The sequence below is a fragment of the Sinohyriopsis cumingii genome, chromosome 6, assembly GCF_028554795.1.
Source record: "Sinohyriopsis cumingii isolate HCF-2022 chromosome 6, ASM2855479v2, whole genome shotgun sequence".
NCBI classification, from domain to species: Eukaryota; Metazoa; Mollusca; class Bivalvia; order Unionida; family Unionidae; genus Sinohyriopsis; species Sinohyriopsis cumingii.
The window spans coordinates 85,181,467-85,209,336 of record NC_142966.1 but is presented as its reverse complement, the minus strand read 5'-3'; the positions used below and the strand labels follow the sequence as shown (position 1 = coordinate 85,209,336).

Here is a 27,870-nt window from a genome sequence, read left to right as displayed (position 1 = left end):
ACTATGATCACTTTTGGCACTCTACCCCAACCAGGGCTATTTAGTTTTTAAGACAACGTAAAGTGCAAACAACTAATGACGTATTTCCATAATCATTTAATTAAGTTTTCTGACTATTACTAAATGTGAATGCAATGCACGATTAATGGCACTTTTAAAAACATATTTCACGGTGCGATTTATTGCAGACTGCACACACATACACATACATACTGGCTTTTATAAGAGGTAGTATAGATTGTTGTTATGGGCACAACACAGTGTGGAAAGCTCCCATAGTGAACCGAATTGTGTAAAGTGGATTTATGCACACAGGTGCTGACATGTGTCAAAATATCGCAAGGAACGTGTCCATGGGGCTTCCACGTTTGCGATGACTGAAGTTGGTCGCGTGCTTATAAGAACCAAAACATTGGATTGTGCAAAGAAGATACATGCATAGTAGTTGCTGAGGCAAGGCATACAAAATTATGGAAAAAGGATAACAATGACACCGATCGACAGACCATAATCCGTTTATATGGGCACACACACACTCTTAAGGCCCAACACACGCATACTGGCCAGCAAATAGCCTTGAAGTCTACTACGCCATGACAAATCATTAAGCTCACTTACAAACAAACATGATCGGTGATTGGATGGAGAATGGTATAGCATGGTGAGCAGCACTTTACTTTACAAAGACAAACTCTACCTTACTGATAATAATACATCCATCCTTACAAGCAAATATATAACCTTCTGACACATTTGTATTCTTATGTAACTTGAAGACAATACTGTTTTAGTCTATCAGAGTATCTTTAGATGTTATCGCAGTTTATCAGCACCCATCTCCATCAAGCTTTTAAAATGATAAAAATATTTCAAGAAAGCTGACGATGGATTTGCTTTTCTACATTTGCATGACGACTAGATTTCTAAATTTGAGTCTCTATGAACGAAATTGAAGAATATCAGACGTGATGACAGGTCTTCAGTTTTGATTTAAACTTATCTTATAGGTATGGTGCAATACAGAATCATATGCAACAAAAGAAGAAATAAGTAGTGCAAATCATAGTTTGTCCTAAGCGGCCTTAGTACCCTTAAAATATAATCCACATATTTCACAAAACTTCCCCTTTTCATCGAAGAAGATTTTTCTATCACTATAGCGGATAATTTTACCGTAAGTTATGTGATACGTACTCTGCACCCGTTTGAATTCAGCTCGTTAACATACGACACATTGTCACGAACACAGTCCAAATTCGCAAACTTTGGCTTATTCCTACACATACACTCCCAATGCGATTAATATACGTTATTGTGCCCTTCCGCAGTCAAAATGTTAAGATTATCGTACAATCCAACAGTTTAGTTATGCTGGCTTTTCGAAATGGGGCGAGCAGCAGAGGGGACGAACAGACAGACTTTGGAAGCGTCAAATAATTGAAATAAGGCTTCTTTCGAACTGAATATTTGCTTGAGGACTTCGGTTAATTAGAAAACTCGCGAGATTTGAACCAACTTGAGGTCATCGCCACCTCTGCTGCTATTAATCTATCCAAATATTTTATCAAGTCCAAATCGATATCTTGTTCTAGGATCGGGTAAATGTATTGTTATCAATCCATGCGGAGTAGCTTGCGCTCGTGAAAAGATATTTTTAAATTTAATTATATCGATGTCACCGCTGCACCAGGTTTGATGAATATTTCGCAACCTATGTGTATCAACTCCATTAAACACAACTAAAATAGTACAGTTATCTCTGATTACTTTTGGTATTTGTGTGTATCGTTGAGTAACATAAATAACATCGGTATTTTTATGTCTACCACGGGAAAAAATCCTGGCTGGGTTTGATTGTTTATCTAGCATCACATCGTCGTATGCAATAGATTATTAATAAATCCGTCTATGGAATCAACTGATGGTGCTTCATCAATATCGGTTATAAACTCGATAACATCGTTATCCGTGTTTTCATTAAAATCCTTAAACACATTATAACATCGTTGATCATCAACTGATGGGGCTACCAAATACAATTTATCCAACTTTAACCATCTCATTATAAGATTAAGTAACGACTGTGTCTTTCCACTTCCAGATGGTCATATTATTATCATTCTAATTGAATTTGGTAACGCAGGATGGTGCTTGACAGGTTCTCGTTTTCTTGTCGCTGAGAAATCAATTATGTCCATGCTGTATAAAATAACCATGGATTTATATTGTGTGAAGTGCAGGATGCGTACACGTATGGATACACTAACAACTATTACTACAAAAAATAACAGATCAGCGGTTACGGGTAAGTGTACGCGGTGTGGTACAAAGAAGTTTAAATTATTTCCGGTAATAATTCAGCGTTAAAAAAAAGCAACGAGGAGGCGATATTGCAGCAAAATTAACAGAATTACCGGGAACTCCGTGGGCTAAATACCCAGGAGAAAAACATCTACCAGGATATAATTATTGCGGTCCTGGTACCAGACTTGATATCAGGCTTGATAATCAGGATCAACCAAAACCAGGCGAGGAACCAATAAACGCTATTGATCGAGCTTGTCATGCTCATGATGTTGCGTATAGAAGCAATGATATACAACATAGACATATTGCGGATGTGAAATTGATTCATGCGCTAGATTCCATAAAAAATAAAAATATCAAAGAAAAATTAGCTAATTGGTTAGTAAGATCCACGATGAAGGGTAAATTAGCGCTAGGTGCTGGTAATATATAAAATGGAATCAATTCATTATTCACCAATTGGATACTGGAAGGGTAAAGCAGCAATTAGTAAACTCGTTGCTGCATCAGCGGTTAAACATTCTACTGCTAAAGCGTGGTTATCCAAACAGGCAATATGGCAAATTTACCTACCACCACCGAAACGAATTCAGTACGCGTATTTCGATGTTAGTGTTCCTAATGAAGTTCATCAAACTGATATTCTGTTTTTACCATATGATACTGTACGTAGAAAAATGTATAAATACGCGCTAACCGTTGTTGATGTTGCAAGTAGATACAAAGATGCAGAACCGCTATCAACGGAAACATCATCTGGAGTATCTGATGCGTTTAAACGAATTTATCAACAAGGACCATTACCATGGCCACAACTATTACAGGTTGATCCTGGCAAGGAATTTCTTGGTCCAGTATTATCGTTGATGAAACAACATAATACCAAAATACGACGAGGGCATACTGCAATTCACCGTGATCAGGCAATTGTTGAACGATTTAATCGAACACTCGCTGAGCGGTTATTTGGATATCAATACGCGAAGGAATTGATTCAGTATAAAAGATCTCGTGAATGGGTGGCAAGATTACCAAGCGTGATAGCTGCATTAAATAATGAGATTACACGAACAACCAACATGAAACCCATTAATGCAATTACAAAAAAGAATATACCAACACAACGAAAAGATATTGAAAAACAAAAAATATTGGGTGATGTTGCAGTTAGATATTTGTATGAACCGGGTGAACTTGAAGGTGGTAAAAAAGAGCGACTGATCCTATTTGGAGTGTTACCACACACAAAATATCCACCGTGACAAGATCTTCAGGTAGACCCGCAATCTACAGACTGGATTCAGCTACTCCTCAACGTGGATTTGTATGTGAACAATTACAGATAATTCCCGATAACACACAATTACCACCCAAATCACTTAAATAGCACTGGTGCCAGCGCCGCGACGTCGATTACATTCAGGACAGGTCAACATGATATTTTCTCGTGTATGACCAAGATTGTTATTTTTTCTATCTATGGTAGATTGTCTTGGATCATTTTTCAGATACCGCCATAAGATTATACAATTACAACTTGCACAATGATTATTCTGTTGTTGTTTCAGCGCATTAATAAAATCAACATCAAGATCAAAATCGCGTTTGTTTTTTTATCACACTGTTTATGACCAGATAATTTTTTTTCTTATTATCGCTTTGACATTCGTCAATATCATCACTAATCACTGACGAGTCCATAACGATTCGTCTCAATTGAGATATTTTTCTAACTCGAGACACTGCAAGATAAACCAAGTTCGACCATTCGATACGATCATCAACGATCCAAGCAACTGTATCAGTAATAGTTAATCCCTGAGATGAATGAATCGTCATCGCGTATCCAAGAGTCCACGGGGATTTCTCAGCACGTAGAGCATCTTCAACAACATCAACATCAACTGCAACAATGTCATTCAATACTATATTCTGTTTCCTCCTTGAGTGAGTCAAGTGTCCTGGTATATCAACGTCGATATTTTGCCGTCGCGTATTTGCTGGTCGATAACATAACGGAACTGGCAACGTTGGAAACTTTTCTCGTTGTAACTGAAACAACTCCCGTTGAAGTGTATCACGAACTATCTTTCTACTTGCAACTATCAAATCGTTTGGTCGCCACGTTTGTAGAAAGTCTTTCATGGATGTTTCTGAAATTATTTCACGTATTACTTCACACTGAATTTTATTCGGTTGTAGTCTGATTAATCTTTTAAATTCCTTCAACGCTGCATCAAGTGCTCTATGATCATCAGATACTTCTTCGAAGTGGTCAACGAAATTTTTCAGCCAATCATGTGGAGATGGTCCAGCTACGAGTGGTGGTTGACCGTGATTGCCACACATTATCACGGCAGTATTTCTTGTTAATAACCAGTCAATAAATATTTTTAGTGTTTCTAGTGGTGCAGTTCATATTTCATCCCATATTATAATCCTTGGAATGTATTTCTCGCCCATCCTTAAAGATGTCCATGTATCACCCTTTAATCGGAAAAAGCTGTGATAAGTACATGATTGTACTCCTTGTTGTTTCATCTCTCGCGCGAGTCTATGTGTGGGTGTTAGCACAATAATATCTGAATTCTGAAATAGTTCGATAGCTCGAGTGGTTTTACCAGAACCGCCAGGTCCGTTTAGATAAACCGTTTTGTGTCTAGTTATTGGATCGTATACCGATGGTAACAACGAAGTTGTCGACGATTGATATTTTTTACAGTAAATATCTTTAACCGCAACATCAGCGGATTCTGAATAATCGAGCATTAATTTTTTTTTTATTCTCCACGAAACCCACGATGCACAAGTGTCTATGTTTAATCTTTCCAACAGTATTGAATGTTTTTAACTTATATAAAACGAATCAGTAGCAACTCTGACGGCATGCGTAGAAACCTTATTTATCATCGATAACAAATTTATTGAAACATACGCGAGCATCGATGATCTTAAATGAGTATACTGTGGTGACTCACCGTCCATGTAGCTCACAATGGCACCTAGTTTATTTCCATTTGACAAGAAAGCTGTTTCTCGACTTATAAACGTGTTCTTGTTCGTTGTATCAGCGATTATAAAATCTAACTCAGCATCGTCCATGATCAATCTTGTACAATGTCGTCTGTGACCATATGCTCCTCCTTGGGTAAACTTGCCGATTATTTTTCTACCAAGATCTCTTGAATCGGTTTCATCAGAATGTGGTAACCAAACTTCGGTTTGTTTTCGATATGATATAATTGCTTCGCTTACAATCAACCGTGTTAACATCGTACAATCAAGCATATACCGTAATAGTACTATTGGTGTCCACATTTTTTCTGAAAAATGTTTTCCAAACCAAACATAACAAATTGAATGAAGTCCTTTAGACATTTAGAATGACTCAATACGAGCAAATCCAGTCAGGTCAAAATCCGGTAATGGTCCTTTTATCGATACTCGCGTCATTTCGTGCGTCGGATGACCGAATCGCTCAAAATACACAGAACAATCACCGTATCCAAGAAAACTTCCGGGATAACATGCAACCATATCAACTGAAATAACATCTCTATGATTGTATTGAGTGGTCCATAGTCCGCCGTGTCCATATTCGACACAACTCAGTATTATGTCATTGAGAAAATGAAACCTAGTTGGCTTCCACGAATTTTTCTTTCTAGCAAAATGAGCCGCAACTGACGCAACAGTAAAACAGTTGCTCAATAGTTCGTCAGTGTCATCAGTATATTGCAGTGCAAGATTTTTCATTTTCTCGTGAAGAAAATTTGTTCGATAAATAACGCCATTTAGTCTCACAAACTGATCAAATTGATTTTTTTCTTCCACGCAAGACTGAAATAACCATACTGACACAAGATCGTTTTTACTTATTTCGTTAATAAAATCAAACATATATATGGCATAACATTTAACAGTTCGATCTCGTGGAAATATTGATACTGCTTTATTCCACGCGTGTGCGTTATGATCAATAATTTCAATCGAAGCTCCTTTTGATCTATATTTTGATTCATACAAAATCTCTCCTGTTATCGTCGCTACGGTTATTGGAAATTTTAATCTTTTTCCTAACTCAGCGACATCTTTGATAGACGCACCTGTATCTTTAACCATTTCTCCCCACGTGTTTATTATTTTACGTCTTTTATCCGTTAGACCGTTTCCACGAGTCGAAATGGTAAAATGTTCTGTTATTCGTTCAGCCACACAATTTATTTTTGAAAATTTCATCGGCGCCAGTTTATCAACGCTGGGTTTTTCATTTATCACATAGATTCCATAAATAACCGCGGTCACAGGATATGAACGCTCATAATACGGTTTGTCAATACCTGTCAATAGACCTGGTTTGGCATCTTTACTTAGTATGACGGTTTTTTTATTAACTTGGACAGGATCATATTTGTCACGGATAATCCAATCATCTGTTTCTGTCAACACGACAAATTTTATTCTGAAAAGATATTTGCGATTATCAAGATAGATGATGATAATTGCTGCTCGTTTGTCGTTCATCATAGCGTTAATATCTTTGTTGCGTATATTCTTGAACGTTGACCAGACATGAGATGCACCATCTGTGTGAAATTCTTCCTTGGAGTCATGAATGTTATTAATCAAACCCTTATTTTTCGGATCAACCAGATCTTGCATCGGCACGTTAGGAGATATTCTGTCGAGGTTGAATTTATCCACGCTCCAGGGCTTTATTCGGGATAATCTATCGAATTCGTTCATACTATATTTCAGACAAGTATTTAAATTAAAATAGTATGTCTCAATGCGGATGGCTCATGGTGGGTTCATTGACTCGTTGTAATAAATCCTGTAAAAAGGAATTCTGCGGACAACACATGCAAAATGTTCACCGTGGAAGCTTAGGACCAATACCATGTCTGCGATGTGGTACTGGAGTGCGAGGAAAAAGAGAATTATGTGGAAAGTGCGGTGGTAAACGATACAGAGAGCTTAAAAGATATTATGACAAAAAAAAATAATAATAGTGAAAATGCTATAAAATCCGTGGAGGATTATCTAACTAAGTTTTCAGACAAACAATGATTTATACAAATAATATTATCATATGTGGAGCAAAATAAATTTGTCTCACATCCTACAATAACAAACTATGAATCAAATATTAATGGTATGATAAGAAATTGCAGATTGAAAAAACCAGTTGGTTCTGTTAATCATCATGGTTATTTCATATTTACTGTTGGGAAGAAACATTATCGCTGTCATCGTTTCACGTACGAGTGTTTCAACGGATTGATCAAAGAGGGTCTTGTGATCGATCACATTGACGGGAACCCTCAGAACAACAATTTATCAAATCTTCGAGTTGTCACACAAAGCGAGAACTCTGCACGTGGTAATACTGCAAGATGTAAGACAGTTTCTAGAAGGGTGATCAAGGCTACAAATCACCGGTGAGGTGATTATATTTCGATCGATGTATTCAGCTGGCAAATACTTTGATATTAATCCACGTTCGGTACAATTTGTCGCGAAAAATATATACAGATCTGCTTTCTCAAAAGTATATTAAACAGAAAATCACCTTTCAATATTGTTAATGAGATAAACTATCATTATTACCTTAAAACCATTTATTTTTTGAGGGGACTCAGTACTGTCTGATCGTATACTACTGAATTTTTAATTATGTAAAGGGAGATTACTTTTGTAATATATAATTTTCTTCGTAGATTTCCGATTTTTAATGGTCGTAATTAGTCAGTTTAACCATTTACGTCGTAATTTATTACTCGTAGAAGTACATTTATGGTTTTTAAATATATAAACGTATTTCCCATCATACAACATAGCGGATCTGTTACGAGAAATTGAGGTAATTTGACCGTTGTTATTGATCCGCAGGTGGTTATAACATGCTGCATTCACAAATCGATCTGTAGGTGAAACATGCTGTATTCATACCGCTTAGGACCGCTGTTATTGATTCGCAGGTTTGTATTTACAGTCTGTTTAGGAACCGCTAGCCCCTCTCCGCTCTCAGAACACCCTCCCACATATCAACTGGTGGTTGATACATGTTTTGTGTCACCCACGGGTTGATTATTTGGTGGGTGGGTGTTCTGTTGAGCGGAGAAAATGGCCTCATTTCATATTCATTCATTCATTTCATTCATTCATTCATTACATATATTTCATTTCATTCATTCATTGCATACTTAATGAACTTGCTAAAAGACTCGAATAGATGTTTGTTTCATAATATATGTTTGTTTCGTCCTTAATTCATTGTATACTTAAACCTGCTAAAAGACTCGAATAGAGGTTCACATTTCATGATATATGTTTGTGTCGTCCTTAATTCATTCATTGCATACTTAATGAACTTGCTAAAAGACTCGAATAGAAGTTCGTTTCATAATATATGTTTGTATCGTCCTTGAAACATCCCGACGAACTCGCTAAACACTCGCTAGGGGTTCTATAGGGATTTTTTTTATTTTAAAGATTTATATATTATATAATCAACCATGAAAATATCAAAGACATTATTTCTGCTATTAAAAAACTAGAGAAAAACAGAATTAATATATCTAATGAACTAAATCCTGAAAAAATAATATCTGATTTTGAAACGTTAGAAGAACTTAAAAATGAAAATAAGTATGTTCTATCATCTTAATATAAGTTCATAAAGCGGATTCAGGCAGCTATGTTTCAGTCACTAGCTATCGTAAACGATGATCAAGTAAATGAATTTGTTCCTCTTTCTGTTGCAGTAGAAAAAGTCAGGTCGGGATTATCCAACGAGTACGAAACAAAAAAAAACAAAAAAACAATCAGTACCCGCATAAGACACTTAAGAAAAATTATGTCAGCAGGTAACGACCAAAGCATTCCTGTCTTAATTATATTTATTCTGAGATTATATTTATTCCGAGATTATATTTTTTTTGTAATTTTGATGGGCTAGTTGGTACTCAGAATCATACAAATCAATCAATTTTGTAATTTTGATGGGCTAGTTGGTACTCAGAATGATGCAGACCAATCAAATTCATAATTTTGATGGGTCAGTTGGTACTCAGAATTATTATTTATTTTATTTATTTTTTCTGAATTATTTTATTTTTTCTGAAATTCATGGGTTAGTTGGTACTCAGATTTATTATTCATTTTATTTATTCTGAATTATTATTATTTTCTGAAATTGATGGGTTAGTTGGTACTCAGATTTATGTAAAATGATCAATTTCGTAATTTTGATGGGTTAGTTGGTACTCAGATTTATGTAAAACGATCAATTTCGTAATTTGATGGGTTAGTTGGTGCTCAGATTTATTCTGAATTATTATATTTTTTTCTGAATTATTATTATTTATTCTGAATTATTAATTCTTTCTGAAATTAATGGGTTAGTTGGTACTCAGATTTATGTAAAATGATCAATTTCGTAATTTTGATGGGTTAGTTGGTGCTCAGATTTATTCAGAATTATTATATTTTTTCTGAATTATTATATTTTTCTGAATTATTATTATTTATTCTGAACATTATTATTTATTCTGAATTATTGTTATTTATTCTGAATTATTATTATTTATTCTGAATTATTATTATTCATTCTGAATTTGATGGGTTAGTTGGTACTCAGATTTATGCAAACCAATCAATTTTGTAATTTTGATGGGTTAATTGGTACTCAGATTTATGTAAAATGATCAAATTTGCAATTTTAATGGGTTAGTTGATACTCAGAATTATGTGAAATGATCAAATTTTCAGAAGAAAATAAAATATTTCAGAAAAGATGAATTTTTCAATACAATCACCTCATCAGATATATTTTGCACCAATATTTATTTGTTTATTCTGAAATATTATTTTTTAAGTTGATCGACTTTAACACAGGAGTGTGCATAATTTCAAATCTGATCTCTGCTACAAATGATCGCGACAATATGTTCTCGACGGAGCTCATCTAACTGTTCTTGTGTTAATAAGAAATCCTCGTTTCCGTGTTCATCAATAACTAAATTAACGTTAAATTGCTCTGTGTTTTGTGAAAACGCTGTTCGGGTGGCGTTTTCAAGTACTTCTTTGTCATGTATAAAAACCCTCACGTGCTGGTACATTATATAATATTTACTGGATCCTTAAAATCAAAGATCTACGATTTCACATGTAGACTGACAATCAATTCCTCCCCACGTAGGTCAATTAATCGTCCTATTTGGTCTGTTAGTTTAAAATTTATTCGTGACAAATACTGATTATATGTGCGTAGATAAACAGGATTGGTTGGTACTTGCACGATTAAATCCCCAGGGGGAACTTGTGGTGTAAATGTATATAAAATATATCCTTGTTGAGCCTGATTTGATTTTCCAAGATCTATTTGATAACTGCCTTCGATTACGTCACAAACTAGATTAACCGCGATTGTCGATGTTATATTAACGATTCCCGGAGATACGTGTCTGCCGCCGCTGTGTGGATCATTATTATATATAAGAACAGTTGCTGGTGGAGTTATTTTTGTCCATGCATCAAGTATTTTAGGAAAGAACTCATCAATGACATCATTGACAGATTTTCTTAATCTGTCTGGATTATAATCAGGAAACTTAAACGTTACAATAACAGCTCCGGGTATTTTGTATTTGGTTGCGAAAAACCTTCTATAATCGCCAGATGATTCAAAAACCAGGATTATGATTCTGTTATGAAAATATTCAATGGTATCCGCTATATGATTTAAAATTTCTATTCGTTTAATAATTTCTTCACGCGAAGATGTCAAATCAGACAAATATTCATGAAAAAGAACACGTAAATTATCTAGTTGTTCTTTATCATCTGAATTTATGATATCAAATGACATTTTTGATATTTATATCGTAAAATGAATTATATAGGTTATTACCGTTATCAGCGTTGTGTAAGAGCCAATAGTATTCACCAGTTCGCTCGACACGAAATTGATCCCGTTTATCCCATACTCGTCTTTCTATGTTCCACCAAAAACTTGTATAATTCATTTTAATATTATGATGAAAACTCTTCGTCGATGTAAAATCAGCCCGAGTTGGTTCTGGAATCTGTGCCGGTATTGGTGGTGTTATTTCAGGCCAGCCTAGCACGGATCTGATTGAAGATTGATAAATATCAACGACGTAATCAGGCGAGTTTATTTCAATCGTTGAGGACAGCGTCGGCTCATGAACATTAATCGATATTTTTGCTTCTTTTCCGGTTATTGATTTTATTCTACGTTGAGATTCCTCATTGATCTCTTCAATCTCATAACTACCAGTTAGTATTCTAACAACGACCCAGTCAGGTGTTTCATCGGGTTTGTTTTTATCAGCAAATACAAGCGAATTATTTGCTGGTGTACCATTAAATGATCTCGATCTGATATTTGGCCAAGTACTATACCCGTAATTGCGCTAGTGCCATTTCATTAGCGCGAATTGCAGTTGGAAAATTGATGGTAAATTCAGGATTAATCGAGCTTACCGAGATCATCGTGGTCTTGTGCGGGGTTGTGTTTGTCACGATCTGCTGGAGTAATTTCGTCATTATTGATACTCGTACCTTTAATACCAACGCAGTTGTATACGCTAATCATCTCCGAAAACTCAAAATCTGATATAATTCCATCACTGAGACTCGCTCATAACAACGAGGATAACCTCGTGTATGCGACAGTTGCTATGTGTAATTTTATATTGTAATCGGACAATTTTTCATTCGTGCAAGTACATTTTTTTTATTTCTTCGGTTCCGCTATTTAATATAACAGATACAACCCCGGAAAACTTATCAGTTGAATGACGCCATGGATACGTTGTAAATATTTCAAATTTTGCAGCACTAAACACAGACAGCCTGTACACGCCAGTGACTGTTGCAGTATATTTGATAGTTTTATTTTGCTGCGGCCATGTTGCGAATCCCGATGATACTGTGTATGCGATGTTGGTAATATGCCCGGGAGTTATTCCGGCTGGGATTTTAATCAAACTGGTTTTATTAACAATCTCAGGAATTCCCGCTACGATGTTTTGCTGTGTTTGTTTGATCGTGTCTATGTTCGTCTTGATATCAACGAGTCTGATGTCAACGACCAACGGAATGCCGAAGAATTCCTCTGCGGTTTCATTAATCTTTCTAAAGTTTCTACGGAGATTTGCAAACGCGTTTGTGTGAACGTCATACTCGGCCCGCAACGTGGATAATTTACCGTCAACGGTGCCATAGTTGACGTCGACGTATTTCTGTTGCTGCGTCTTCGTCGGATGTTGGATCTCTTAAAACTACTATCTTATTCCCGTTCATGCTAAGTTCACCTGTCATTTGTCACCGGTATTTTTCACGCGATTACCAACACTTGTTGTAATCTGATTTCTGATGGTTGTAAACGATATATTTGCATTCCTAATTCTGCCGCCGTTAGTAAACACAGGGATGTTATCCGTAACATATAGCATTAAGTACATTAATTACTTCACGGCCGTATATTGGCGGATCTGTCATTGTTTGTGTGGGTAGCGTTGAATACCAAACTGTTGAACCAGAGGTTCTTGCGTGAAGTGGTGCAACATACTTGATAAATTCAACAGGTGGAGCTAACCCGTATGAATCAAAATAAACGATTCCACGTGGATCAACCGCGTATGATACCCAATGAGTACCAGGTCCTGAATTCGAGTCGAGATTAATAATACCTGTTTCGAGTTTGTTTGGTTGTTTTGGTAATTGATCTCGCATGAAAACACCTCTAAAGGCTTTTATGTTTAATCGTTTATCAGCATCAAGTAAATCAAAATGTGATGCTGGAGCGTCTAACGTGGAAGCCTTAGACATCTTCCCCAACGAGATCCTGGCAATCTTAAGCCGCGTCCCTTTTTTATATCCATTTCCTGTTGCTTTCTTTAGAGCCATTCCATCAGCTGTTCCAACAGCACCTAACGCGGCTGCTTTTGCTACGGCTGGAGCGGAAGCAGCTATTAACGCTGGAATAGCCTCGAGAAGTTTATAAATACCACCTGTTTTAACAAAGTCCTTAATTGCACCCGCAGAGAGATTAAGTTTGACGCCTGTTTTTGATTGCTTAGCGCCGTTGAAATGTTTAAGCTGGCGTTCTGATAATGATATTTTATTTTGACCACCCGTGATCTGATCTCGCTTTAGTGATATTTTCATTCCGCAGTTTTTTCTGAATTTGATTGAAGGTTTTTAATCTGACCAAGAGTCAGACTGACACTAACGTGATGATATGTCATTTTATGATAAATACTTACCACACTCCAAATAATAATTAAAGATTTTCCACTGGTGCATCAACGACCCTCATTCGACCACAACCACCTTCAAGTAACATGGCTTTTTCGCTGAGTATAACCGCGATTGCTCTGTAATCATCATTACCTGTATCTAATTTTGCTTTAAGATGTATATCAACGACAGATTGTTTTGATAGATCAAGATGCTCCAGTGAAAAATAATAAATCGGATAAAATTTTCTGAAATCATGTTGTGATATTTACATCCCAGTATCTACATTTTGATCATGTCCCATGAATGACATCAAACGATGATACGCACGTCCTATATGATTTTGTGCATAATTTAGTTGTATATTCTCTGTTGGTTCTTGTTGTCCGTTTATCCGCAAGGAAATATTTGTAAGACCTAGTTGGTCAAATATCATATGAGAGCGAATTTGTGAGCCTAAACGATCTTGGTTTTGAAACGCAATAAAAATATGCCGTGGTGCAGAAACACCTTGTTGTGATGCTATATGCCATGTAAACTGACCGTTAATGTTAGTTTGCATACTATCTGTGCTTGTTGTTAACCATGACAACAAGGATTTACCACCTGTGTCCATGAAAGAAATCAATTTTTGTTCTTCTGCGATCGTTGGAGTCATTACCGGCATCCACAGTGAAAGTTTCGATAATACTACTTTACCAGCAAAACCAATAGGTCTCCACAGAGCATCGTTATCATCACCCTTTCTTACAAGAACAACCGTATGTCTAGCTCCAAAAATAACCTTTTTAACATTCCTACAAAATCCAAAAATATGCGATAGTGGAATTGTACATGAAAATCTTCTATTGTCTTCTAGCAACATATTTCTACGCGCTGCAAATCCCAAGTTGAAATTTTCATTAGCACCATGAACCACTGGCCACACAGCAGCATCAGCGGTATTGGTTTCGTTTCTTGGTCGTCTTATATTATACGGATCGCTTTCAGAGTTATCAGAATTATCTTTCACAAACATCATTGTGGGACCTTCTGATCTTGTATAATCATCAGAATATCTTGCCAACCCTATTATTGTTGTAACAACGTCGACATCATTCTGAATCGATTCAATATTTTTTCCATCAATCACTAAATAATGCTATGATCCCGTTGTTGACAAAACCAACTTTTACTGCACCTCCGTAATTAGTATCACCCGTTCTTACAATTGTACCTTCTACCTCAATAAAAGACTCAGCGGGTAGAAAATATCTACTTGTGTCATGAACTTGTAGTTCAATTCTTCCTCCACGTTGATCTGGTGTTCGTGCGTCATAAGAATAAAACTGATAATCACGTACCGATTCATCTTTAAGAACAGGTGCTTCCATGTCAAATGCTGTGTCGGACATGCGCTTGAACATTTTATTATAATTATTTTCGTCTAACACGTTGATTACCGCGTTCGGAAAATTCCACCTCGGGAGGTTCCACTTCCTGATATCAAACTTGAAATATTATTTCCCGATTCACCGAGTCCCCGATCTGCTAACGCTGCTAGTTTTTGATTTGCAGCTTGATTTATTATTTTACTTACGTCTGCTGACATAATTTCAGTACTTGCCAGTTTTACTGGTGGTTTTTGTTTTCGTCTTATTAATCGTGCTAGTCTATCTTTGATCGCCGAGAACGCCTTCCCAGCAACATTGACAATTGCACCAGGAGCTTTTTCACGAACAATATCAATAGCTTTCATCGATAATTGTTTTGCAATAGGCGCTGCTTTTGGGGCTAACCTTGTAAATAATCCCTGAATAACATCACCAAGTCCATCTCCGTAAATAACTCTATAGATTGGTAATCGTGAGTTTACCGCTCTGACCGATACGGATTTGCGATGATTATTGTGTATGATCATCTTATTTTATTTACCATTTATTTAATCGCCGTGACTAATCATCAACGAGCTCATCAATAAGCTCTCGGTAAACACCAATATCCATGATACCACCTTAAAATAATTGCCGACAAATATCAGCTGCTTCATTGGTTATTTCTGGTGAATTATTCCCGGCACGTATTCCCCCTATGAGAACTTCTAACCGTGACACGTCATTGAGGATATTATTAGGACAAACAAAATTATTTTCTCCTGATGCAGTCAAAAAACCAGTTTTACATCGGAACCATGCTGCAGTCATACTGATCTAGATCTAGTACATAAGGAATACAAAAATCAAATAAATTCAACTCAGGTTAATAATTACCAGACATGTCTTTCAATAACACATGATCCAGTAGGTAAAATGTAACCTAGCGAATAATACGAAATTATGGAGTTGAATCATATGAAGATGGCGCGAATTCCGAATATAAACAATCGTACTGACAAGCTGTCATCGTTATAAATGAATATGCAGCCATGCATACTATAGTCAATTACATCGGGTATGGTATAGTGACCACCATCTGTACCTACAATTAAACACTAACACTTACAATAAAAAAAATCATAAAAATGGTGAACCACTTGTGCGGTGGCAATATGAGTGATTTAATAATCATGGAAAAACGGCATTATGTGTACCGGAACAGCCACGAGCTCGCTTAGACGTTCAGTCATCCCTCAGTTGTATGAACAGTAACTGATACATAAAACGCCTCATTTTCTGATACGTTGGGACACTAAGGATAACTTTCCTTCCAGTTTCGTGTTTGGAATAATATCATCAACTCTAATATACGCAAGTTGTGCCAGTAAGGCACAACAGTGTGCATATAATTATGCTATATGTATAGGTTACTGCATTTGTATGCGAAAATGTGAACGAGTCTTTTGGATGGAATACTGCACGACCTTGGGAGTGCATTATATCCATCCGACAAAACGAGTTCATATTTTCTCATACAAATGCAGTAACCTTTTTATCATATGTTCATTTTTTAAATTCTAACTAAGGCTAAATTATATAAACAGAATACACTACAAGAAGCAACATAAATGCATGTATGCCGTATTCCAAACTAGATACACATGCGCATATTCATCATTATTCAACACCAACATTATTACTGCGCAAATAACTCCGCCCAGATAAATTTGAACTTAGTCGCGGGCTCGTCATAACTTTCGAAAGAAAATGGCGTGTCTAGTTAAAATTGAAATTTGGAGTCATATTGTGATTGAACGTGCATTGGAACCACTTTTCCATTTGATCTGGAATGGATAGATATTTTTTTGATTTTACGAAATGTTTTGATTATGGACTCAACTTGTATGTGACAAGTCCAGATGAAATACATGGGATTGAATAAGCTAGGGAGAAGCGTGTTGACAGCTGCAAATGTGTTTCTGTTTCCGTCATTGAATACTTGAAATCATAATGTGAGAAAAATATGAAGTCTTTCAATTGCAATTATCAAAAAGACGCTATGGAATTTAATGCTTATTTCATTTTGAGCGCAGTAAGGAGGATGTAATTGCACTTGTCATCGAAATTACAGTACAATTTCGAAATATGTAATCAAGACTGGAACCTATGACATGGCTCATATCATTCGGATTTGCAGAACTAAGAAAGTACATTTTGAGAAAATTCAGGATATAAAACTGAAAGTATATTTTTTTGGCCATTCTTATCACCAGCAAAATAAGAAAGTATATGACTTGTCACTTGTATGCTATTTGTAAGGACATTATATTGCGTCTGTTGTATACTGTAGCAAGCCTAGATCCGAAACATTGTATCAAACGTGGAATGTGCCAAATCAGTTGGTATGCTGCAGTCCACGAAACATCTGTTTTAGTTCATTCAGAAACACATTTAAACTTTTATTACATATCAAAAGTGCTGGCGTCTGGGTCCAATATTTGTTAACAATAGAAAATAGTTAGTTTTATGCACGTGAATGATATATGTGTATCGATGCACGGGTTCAGTATTGGGTAATACTACACTATTCTGACAATGTAAAGTTAACGGGGAAACAATGAGCATATAATGATACGCTATACCAGTATTAAGACGAATATAAACTCTGCATATGCTAAATTGTATCATACTGCGTGGTTAATTCCTTGCTATTTGTCCAGCATCTCTAATAATGTGCATATTATTATCGTTATAAATTCATAAATACATAGTTAAAATTAAATCTAAAAGAAAAGATATAAGATTATCTCGTTTTTAACCACGATTTTCAGCAATCGACTTATTCGACATTAGAAGCGATATACATATATTATGCTTTGACAGAAAACACAAGATTTGTAATTCTTTATTAAAAGAGACCATTGCGCATATATATATATATATATGTATATATATATATATATATATATATATATATATATATATATATATATATATATATATATATATATATATATATATATATATATATATATATAGAGAGAGAGAGAGAGAGAGAGAGAGAGAGAGAGAGAGAGAGAGAGAGAACTGTAGACTTTCCTGTGCTTCTTGACGGGTTAATTTATCTACGAGATTTCAGATTTAGATACAATATGTGTGTGTGTGTGTGTGTGTGTGTGTGTGTTTATGATATTGTTGGTAAAACTGAAAACTCTCAGATAAATTAAGCAGTTAAATTGTCATGGGCTTAGTTGGAACTTTTTAAGTTTAATATCTCAGCAATAAGATACAAGATCCTAATTATACGACATGTATGAACAATGACCAATGTAACATTTGAGCCGATGAAATGGTAACCCTTACCAATGCCGCATGCTACTCCTACATCCTCTGAGTGGCTATAGTATGGACCAGCACTGGAACATTGATCAAGACGTGCTTCGTTACCTCTGCAGTCAAGGTTATATAGCCATACTGGTCCAGATCCTTCGCCAAAGTAGGATTTAAGGTAAGAAATTACTTGACTGTAAAAGTGTAGATGACACAGTCTATATATGGTATCTCCATTTGAAGAATGCACAATAGGAATGTTAGATTTATTAAATAAAGGTTGTAACATGATCGGTTAGAAAAACAATACTTAATAAATGGTACAATGAACAAGTGAAATGTACAGGCGAGTATAGCATTCATTGCACTAAACTATAGTTATTATTTGTTTACCTTAGAAATAATTAATTGGTATCGAAAATAATAGAAACGGAAGACTGCAATGTCCTTACTGTGTAATAATTGGACCTAATGTTAAGCTTAATTTGCCTTTCCCAATCAATCCACTATGTATTGTTGACCATATAACACAAAATGAGAACACCATAAGCTATAAGGTTTTCCTATTTTTACATAATATGATCGTCTGCTGAGCAATATTATTAACGCAATATAAGTATAGGCTTCGTTTCTAAAGCTTGTACACCGAAAAATGTCAGTTGATTGTTTTGTACAAATTCTAACATAACTGTTTAGTTTTCAGAAACTAACAGGAACAACATGTTTCAGTACAATCAGACATACATTGATTATATGCCATCATATGTAACATGACTCGAGCTTAAAACGATAATTTCCGGTGCAGTGAATTGTAAGAGTGCACTATTTGTGAAAAAAGCCCTGTGGAAGCTAAATTACTGACAATGTAGACTAAATTTAGTAATGTAGTTTAGTGACACATTCATCATCTCATTCCGTGTTCATTAAATACAGATTCTGGAACCTAATCAATGAACAAATATGCCGAATAACAATTCTTGAATAATGTGTACCCATGTTCTCAGAAACCCATAAAAGGGTGGCCTAATGTCAATTTATCATTGGCTTATAATGCAGGGAAATAAGTTTACAAACTGTAATCGCCGTTGTGTTTCCTCTTACAGTTCACTAACAATACTTTAATGTTTATGAGATTAGTAAAGAGGGTTGTACATTTGGTCTTAAACATGTTCGCCGGGTTTCATGACAGCTTTATACGAGTACAAATTTTAACGTGATTTACGAAAGCAATCCTAAGGTAAAAATACAAGGCTGCTTCGGGAAGTAATTTTCACGGATATGAGTTTCAATTCTCTGTATTCATTAGTTTTCATTTTACCTGTTCGGTCAGCAAATGACTAAATATTTTTCAATCCAGAAAGAATTTTAAATAGTTGGTAGAATTTGATTGTGATATTTCTTGTTGTGAACTAGATAACTCTACACGATATTAACCTAAATTCATTTCATATAGAAGGCAGACTCATATAACCTCCAAAAAGAAACAACCGTGTGGTATTGCAAATGTTGTTATTTAAAGAGACTCTCCATTTAAAGAAATGACACAAAACTATTACAAATATATATTTAAAATGGCGGCCTACTGTTCTTTTCTTGTTTGGCTCCATAAACATTTTACCCTATATAACACATAAATTACTTTTGACTCTGACACGTGCATATTCTGAAATAAAAGTGTCAAAAGTCTATATCTCTCTCATTTGATACGACCTAAGCTAGAAAGTGCATATATAGGGAAGACCTGCTACAACCGTATGCAGAGTGGGTGTTGTAATGGTGGCGGTATACTTCTGCCTTCGTATAGTACTATTCCCATAGCATAATGCCTAAGCAGCAGTATGCCGGCAACAGTACTACTATTTAAATATTCTTCTTTTGAAGCTCAAAGGGCACTTTAGATGGAGAGGATGTGGAAGGAGCTACGTTAAGGAGGCTATTCAGAGACTAAACTCTTCGACGTAGTAAACTCTTATAAATCAATAAATAACTATGAAAACCATCAGGCTTGTCCCAGTCATGGTAACTAATGACCCCCGATGCCCCAGTCCTACAACAAGCCATACGCAAACATTAACATCATATCGATAAACCCGAATGTCTCAAAGGTATATTTCAAGACGTTTCCGTGGTTGCGTACCCTAGAACTCAAATAATCAAGAGCCATATAATACGTGCAAGGGTAACTTCAATTAACATCACAAATTCAGACACATAGTTTTGCAAAGACAGGCATTGCTTACTTTGCAACTATATGTCTCAGACCAAATCTTTCAAGACACGAATTAACTACATATTCAATAAGAACTTAGATTGTTGACGCAATACTATAATATATCTTCTGAGATGCCAAATATGTCATTCAATATATTGGCGAAATACATTAATTCATTAAAAGACTTTATAATCACATTAAAAAAAAACATTCACAACAAAATTAAAGCGAAAGTCGCCAACCACCACAACTCAAATGGACATTTAGCCGAGTCCATCATGAAGTTACCGATATAATATGTCCTGTGGAGGACAAACATAGAACGCACATGTAAGGAACGATGCTGGATATTACAATTGAGAAGTCAAGGGGAGTTTGGCCTCAATAGCAAAATCTAACCTTGTAGTCTCGTCAAAAGTAGAGCCAGTCATCTGTTTTGTTTCCGACGCCACTTTTCAGTACTATTTACCTAATTACATTTTGTAATAATTGTATTGTCTTTATTGGTGTTTTTATTATTGCTATATATATACATTCATACACACACACATATATATATATATATATATATATATATATATATATATATATATATATATATATATATATATATATATATATATATGCCTGTGGATGTCTGTATGTATAATTGAATTTCGTGCCATTAATGAATTAATTGTAGAACCTATATAACGTGAGTATGCATTATTTACAGCATGCCTCTGGGGTTCTCATGGTATAAATGTATCGTGGTATTTGTACCTTTTGTAACTTTTCGTGAACATGACATTAAAGTCATTTAAAATTACTACCCCCGCATTTGGAAGCTATTATTGCTTTTAATAAACAGTTTTATTCGTCAAAAGTTGATTTTGAGAATCATAAGTATAATTATATTCTTAATCTTTTTATCACATATATGATTTGGTATATAGATGATTTACCTATGCCTACCTAGTTACCAAATGGCATATTATAAATTATATTTGGACCAAATCCAACTTAGGAAATATTTTGGAGGAGAAAAATAATATTGTTCTGCTTATTTGCTGGTGAATGTTAATGTGTCACGAAAATGTATTCATTGATAAGTTGTTTAGAAGTGCGATTGTCTTCTGTTTTAAAGTTACATAATTTCTGAAGTCCATACCATTTTATTGTTGCTCTAGTGTTTAGGTTTACTGACCTTCCCTTATAAATATCTTGCCTGGGTATTTGCATCCAATTCAATGTTTCTCTGTCAATTATATCAATAGTATAGCTAGTAAATTATATGTTGCGTTGTCAGCACGTCCTATCTCTATCAACACACGCTCATTTCAAGACAATGCATTTCGTAGAATATCTGATATAAGATGAGCTTAATCGTCCCACGTTAATTGCACCTTTGTTACATCTTCTTCAACAAATATCAAATATGTAGCAAATTCACCTTTAAGTTATTGACTACTTAAATTTCTTTAGGGGGGTACACTGTGATCTTGACTTGATTTTTATATCTTAAGATAAAAAAATTTGATGAAATTATTCCATGGATTCATTATGGTGTTATTTTGCTATAAATACGAGCACCAGTTGTTTGCTAGCTAGTGAAAGACGGAAACATGTTTTAACAGGTGTATGGCACTTGACTCGGAATATTAAATTGTTCATCCCTGAAATAATAAATCGGCATATTGCGGTAGGAAGTTCGCGTGGTACAAAGCTCTAATCAACAGTCGTCTACAGTCTTTAAATTGCAGACAGCAAATATAACATAAGTATAAAGAATGATGCACTTAGTACCTGAAGTGATACGAGCATACATGCAATACCAACATAATATTTACAATTTAAAAACAGAACCTTCAGCTTAAGAATCCTACAAATGCATATAATCTGCCTCATGATATAAAATGTATAAATGATGAAATAAATCAACAAGTGCATATGGTTTCATTAGTTCCTGTATGATATATCCAGTTCATCATTTTGTTACTAAAAACCTTTCAAACCAGTTGCAGAGAACAATATAAAAAATGCAAGAATTAATACAATCGTGTTAAGAGTTATTAAAGACATGTTCGGTGGCTAATACAAAATTCAGTTCACTACATTACTATCATGCCTGAGAATTCTAATGCGGCTTATTTAGCTAATTAAAACAAATAGTCGGCAATATTTGCATACCTCTTTTCTATCAATTAACAATTCTGATGAATCACATATAGATGGATAGCACTCAAATAGCTTCTTCATTATCTTTATATTCGCATAGTGATGATCTATTTGATGCGTGACTGACAATATTTTTTAATGAAGTCGTCAATTTATGTTTCTACTAGAATTACTCATGCTATTCTAATTACTATGGAATTTGTGTCGCTTGTCTGTAGCTATAGAATGTTTTACTAAGTTTGGATTTCGTAATACTGTAATACTGATACCATGTATCTCCTTTTTATCCAACTAGTAAGTATCCGTTGCTACTGTTTTGCATGCATCTGTATAGTTAACTCATACTATGTTGTAAGTTAACCATTGCGAAAGTTTTAATCTCATTATTGCCCATATATTTGTAATACAAACGTATTTTCAGTAATACATAATGAGGTTTAATAACATCATAGTAAACATAATATGTGCGTGTTTAGAATATTCATGATATGCCTCACTGTTTATCTGTTTGATCAGAGGTTTCAAATCCCTCAGTTGATACATTTCAAACTATTCATCATATTTATAAATATTCCTCAGTCAACTCCAATAGTTTTTGCGTTATTAGAAATTCTCTATTGATGATAAACAATTTTAGAAAAAAAATATTTGTCGCAAGAATGTATCAAAAGAGGGTAAATGGATATAAATTTAAGCGGAATAGATAACAGATACAAAAATAAATTAAAAATAGGAATCAAATAGGAAGCAAAGAGATGAAATCGAGAACGTAATTTGTAGTCTAGTTAAACAAAAGTGTACACGAAACCACACCAGGAAAATAATATAGCATTTAAATGCATATTAAATAACGAGAAAGGTATATTTACACTAACCTTGAACAGTATTTAAGACATTATTATACCTTCCTTGAAGTAACTTTACTTTCAAGCATAGTTAAAAGTTCTGAATATAGATTAATCTGGATTGAGGCTAAAATTGCAGGAATAGATTATTTGCAAAAAACAACCTCCATACTTGCTGTATAAAATCCAGTCCCCCCAAAAAACAAAACAAAAACAAAACCGAGTTCCATAAAGAAGCTGGGTTTTTCTAGTCACGCTGATAGCTATATAAATACAGATATAGATGATATCAAGCATAACAGATGTATAGAAATAGGTTTTTAATTATAGTTTGACAGTGATTGCTTTCTTGTTAATGTATACCTGACTAGAACCGATTAAAACAGTACTAGAATATATAAGCTTTAAAATAAATATATATTGAGAAAAAATCTAGAAAACAAAGTTCATTGAAGAAAAGGAATTGTATAACTAGCAGTAGAGGTATTACTGGAGAATAAAAATATTAATGTTACACTGACCGAGAAGACACAGTATCTGTAGATGAAAGGTTTGATTAAATTAACATCACCAGAGTGTGGAAATACTTTAATTAAATTTAACCTCTAAAATGGGTGGTATTCAAGTGAAGTGGAACTATTGTATAGTTTTGGACTTATTTCTACATTCTTCTATCTACATTCAACTTATAGTGTCCTTATCATTGGTCTATGGTTGAAAATAATATGTTAGATCATGGTAAACATAATGTTTGCAAGCGTTTGATGTCGAGGTCTGACTAGCCTACGCTTAGAATGCTTTTAGTTTTTGTTTGGATTGCTTTATGATAATGGATTTAAGATAATCTAAGTGCTATATAACAGGTCCAAATCGTGATTTTCTTCCGCATCAGTTCGAAAAGTAGTTTATGTCCCGACATACCAATAGCTTTGGACGTCCTGATATACCAATGGTGCAATCCAAAAATGACGTTCACACAAAACTAAACAAAGAATGAACGAACATTCTCGATTTGTTATGATTTAACAACTGCAAACTATGATGACAAATCGATTAACTCAGATTGACCGAAAACTGGAATTGTATTTATTATTCATCAAATCCCCACTCTTACATATTTCATATATATATAATTTTAAACGTGTACTAGTCTAAGTAGTACAGATTGCAAAGTTTCCTCAGGTCTGTTAGTACTTGGAATGTTTGTAACACAACGGGTATTTTGTATTAAGATGATTAACACAATGTGTCTTCGTATCTTGAATGTGATGATTTGTATGTTTTCCGTATGTTGCCATCTTCGCTGTCCTTAATTTTGCCTAAAATTTGGCTATATTTTCTTACAAAAACGGATGCATTTGCTATTTAATGATATTACTATTATTTCAATCTTCTCTAACTCACAGAATAAAATATTCTTTTCGTCTAAATGTTTTAGTTTCTTATATTTCATCTTTTCGATGACATTGTTTTGCAAATATGTAAACATTAATGTCCTTGTTTTTTTATCGCTTAAGCAAGAGTTGTATTGTTTACTAACAATCCTATATCGAATTAAAATTATATTTGATTTGTATGTCTATATTATATGTATTATTTTCATAATAGTAGTTTATGTAAAAAAAAATTTTGGGGGGAGGGCACCATACAGATGCCCCCCCCCCCTCCAAAAAAAGAAAAAGTGTTTCATGTGTTGTTGTTTCCCCCAGGTATGTTTGTTTATTTTTATAAAAAGAATTTTGATCAAAAATTTTTATATTTTATTTTAAATAAAAATTGTATGGGGTATTTGTTATGTCCTAGTGTTATCAATTCGGTTGTTCATCCATTTCGGTTTCTATCACCATACTCGAAATCCCTCCCCCGAGTTCTTAGTTGACCTTGGCTAGAGGTCTTCTACGTCCCGTGTGTGCTATGTGTATATATGCTATACTGTGTGTGTGCTATATAGTTTTTGTGTAGGGACAGCACGACTTTTTCAATTCAACCCAGTTGTCTTATGTATTTTTTTTTTTGATGTCACAGATCCATTTGATTATTTTTATAAAATTTAGATATTTAAAATTGTATTCAATTAATTATGAATTTCGGCGAATGAGCGGTGTACTACAGGTGAGTCATTAAAAAAAACTATTGTTTTATATGCGTGTTGGTATGTGTTGTTCCTCGCATTAGTTAAATTCTAGTATGAGGCCGTCTGTGCTCGAGTGGGGATCCACACTTTCTTTATTTAATTGTATTTCTCCCGACTCGAGTTTGGCCGCCTCTCTATTTTTCAACCTATTAACCACAATATCCAAAAGGGTTTAAAGAAATTTCCATAGGAAGGAAAAGAACTATACATTAAGGGAGCTGTATAGTTAGATAGGAAAGGTATAGAAGCTTACAAGCATATTCCCCTGTTTTTCTGTATGGTCTGCTAGTGTTCTACGTTGGATGTTTTCCCAAGACTATTTCATGGGCCTGTTCACTTTTCGTAGCGCCATGTGACATAGCCCAATGACGTCATTGCCTTGTACTATCCCCCCACATTGATTCTCTGTCCCATCCATTGGTTTATTTTTCTTGACCCTAATAAATCCTAAGTAAATTTTAATTTAGGTCCTGGCAAAGGGATGGGGTGAGGGCTCCAGTAGTTTATGTAAGGGTCATTTAGTTAATTACATTTTAATGCCTAAATACTATGTTCGTAATCTGCACTCTAACGATCAGTCATTTAAATTCATGCGTTTCAAGGTTGAGTGACTGGGGGTAGTGCGTTTTCTGGAATAATGGCTCCGGGAGAATCTCCTGATTAGCCAATGCAGTTTTCGTCATAGCGTGCTATATTTCCATATAAGTGAATGGTTTGCAAAATTATCCATTCTTAAGAGTAATATTTGTTTCTGCAAAGTGACTGATTTATTTTTATAAATTATAGTAATTTGTTCGAATTATAGAGATTTAAAATTAAAAGATATTGGGATTAATATCTGTATTTAAAGTGCCGTAAATTCATTTAATGTGATTTAGGGTTTGCCAGTCATTATTCTGGGAATTGTAGGAATATATTCTGCATAATGCATATGATCACAAGATCTTCAGGCCGTTTTATTGGCCAAAAATTAAACGTGATGTTTCTAAATATTCTAGATCTTGTCATACTTGTCAAATGGTAGGAACACCAAATTAGAAGATACCTAAGGGTCATTTGAAACCTATTCATGTATTTGAAGAATCATTTAATGGGATAATCGTAGAGTATGCCGGTCGACTAATTAATACATGCTGATGATTATGTTTACGTCAACAAGATTTTCAGATTATAATTTTTTGAGAAATATAAAAAACTTAGATCATCGTAAACATTTTGGTAAAGTTCGTCACATCTTTTGCACTTCACATGAATAAAGGAACGAATGGGATCAAGAGTGAACATTTGTTGCTTTCTTCATGCTGGGTAATCAGTGGAATATCCTCTAAAGATTAGATAGTATGATCCTTATAATGTTGAACTGAAATAAGTCACTTAGAATATATAATTAATGTATCTTCATGGCGAAACAAAAATGTTATTGGCATGTTAAGATATTAAAGGAATGTGTTGAGGGAGACTGATCTGTGATTTATTCAGTTTGGTTTAGTAGCACCTGTTTCACACACTGTGGATTTACACAAAGACATGAAATCGGATTGCAGCTGCTCTGATGTGAAACAATCTTCGCAATTCGGAAAAATTGGACAATAAGGACCAAACACTTTCGGATCGCCTGCCTATAGGGCTTCATTGAATTAAAGCAGGTATTAAGATAAGATGGGCAATCGTTCCCAGATATTCCAACACCAGCAAATACAAGCTGTAATGACGCTGAAATATTAGATTCTGCACCTGTGAAAAACATCACTAGAGGATTAATACCCTAGAGAAAGAATGCATTACAAAAAACCTTCATCGAAACAAATAAAACTAACAGGAGTTCACCATGTATTCTAGTGTGGGAACCATATAATACTTTCCGTACGTATACTGGTTACAAAGAAAAATGAATCTTATCGCTAAGACAGATTAATTTCCAATACGCAGAATCGATGACTGCATTGACATAATTCGACGAGCGAAATATGTCTGCAGGTTACATCTTTTGAAGGAATTCTGGCAAATTCCACTTACGGAAAGGGAAAAAGGAAATTTCAGTATATATGACTCCGTTCTGGATAAAGGCTTCCCCAATACTTTCCAGTGTTTGATGGACATGATAAATCCAGTATTTTTAATTGTTACGTTTACATCTATTACATCATAATCTTTAACATGAACTGAAATACACACTAGGAAACTATCCAAAAGCTCATTTTGTTGCTTTTGCTGGGTCACGATCCAATGAAACCAAGGGAAATTAAGGTTTAGGCTATC

The 27,870-nt window shown here is 34.7% G+C and overlaps 1 protein-coding gene across 5 annotated transcripts in view; it reads right to left on the bottom strand.

Annotated features, from left to right (window-relative positions):
- LOC149797360 (scavenger receptor cysteine-rich domain superfamily protein-like) overlaps positions 1 to 27,870 on the bottom strand; it is a 150,496-nt gene that overhangs the window by 96,679 nt on the left and 25,947 nt on the right. For all 5 annotated transcript variants that reach the window (XM_089962109.1, XM_089962106.1, XM_089962107.1 and 2 more), the window contains one exon: positions 18,297 to 18,457. In XM_089962109.1, the coding sequence (XP_089818235.1) occupies positions 18,297 to 18,457 (161 nt within the window). The remainder of the gene's footprint in view (positions 1 to 18,296; positions 18,458 to 27,870) is intronic.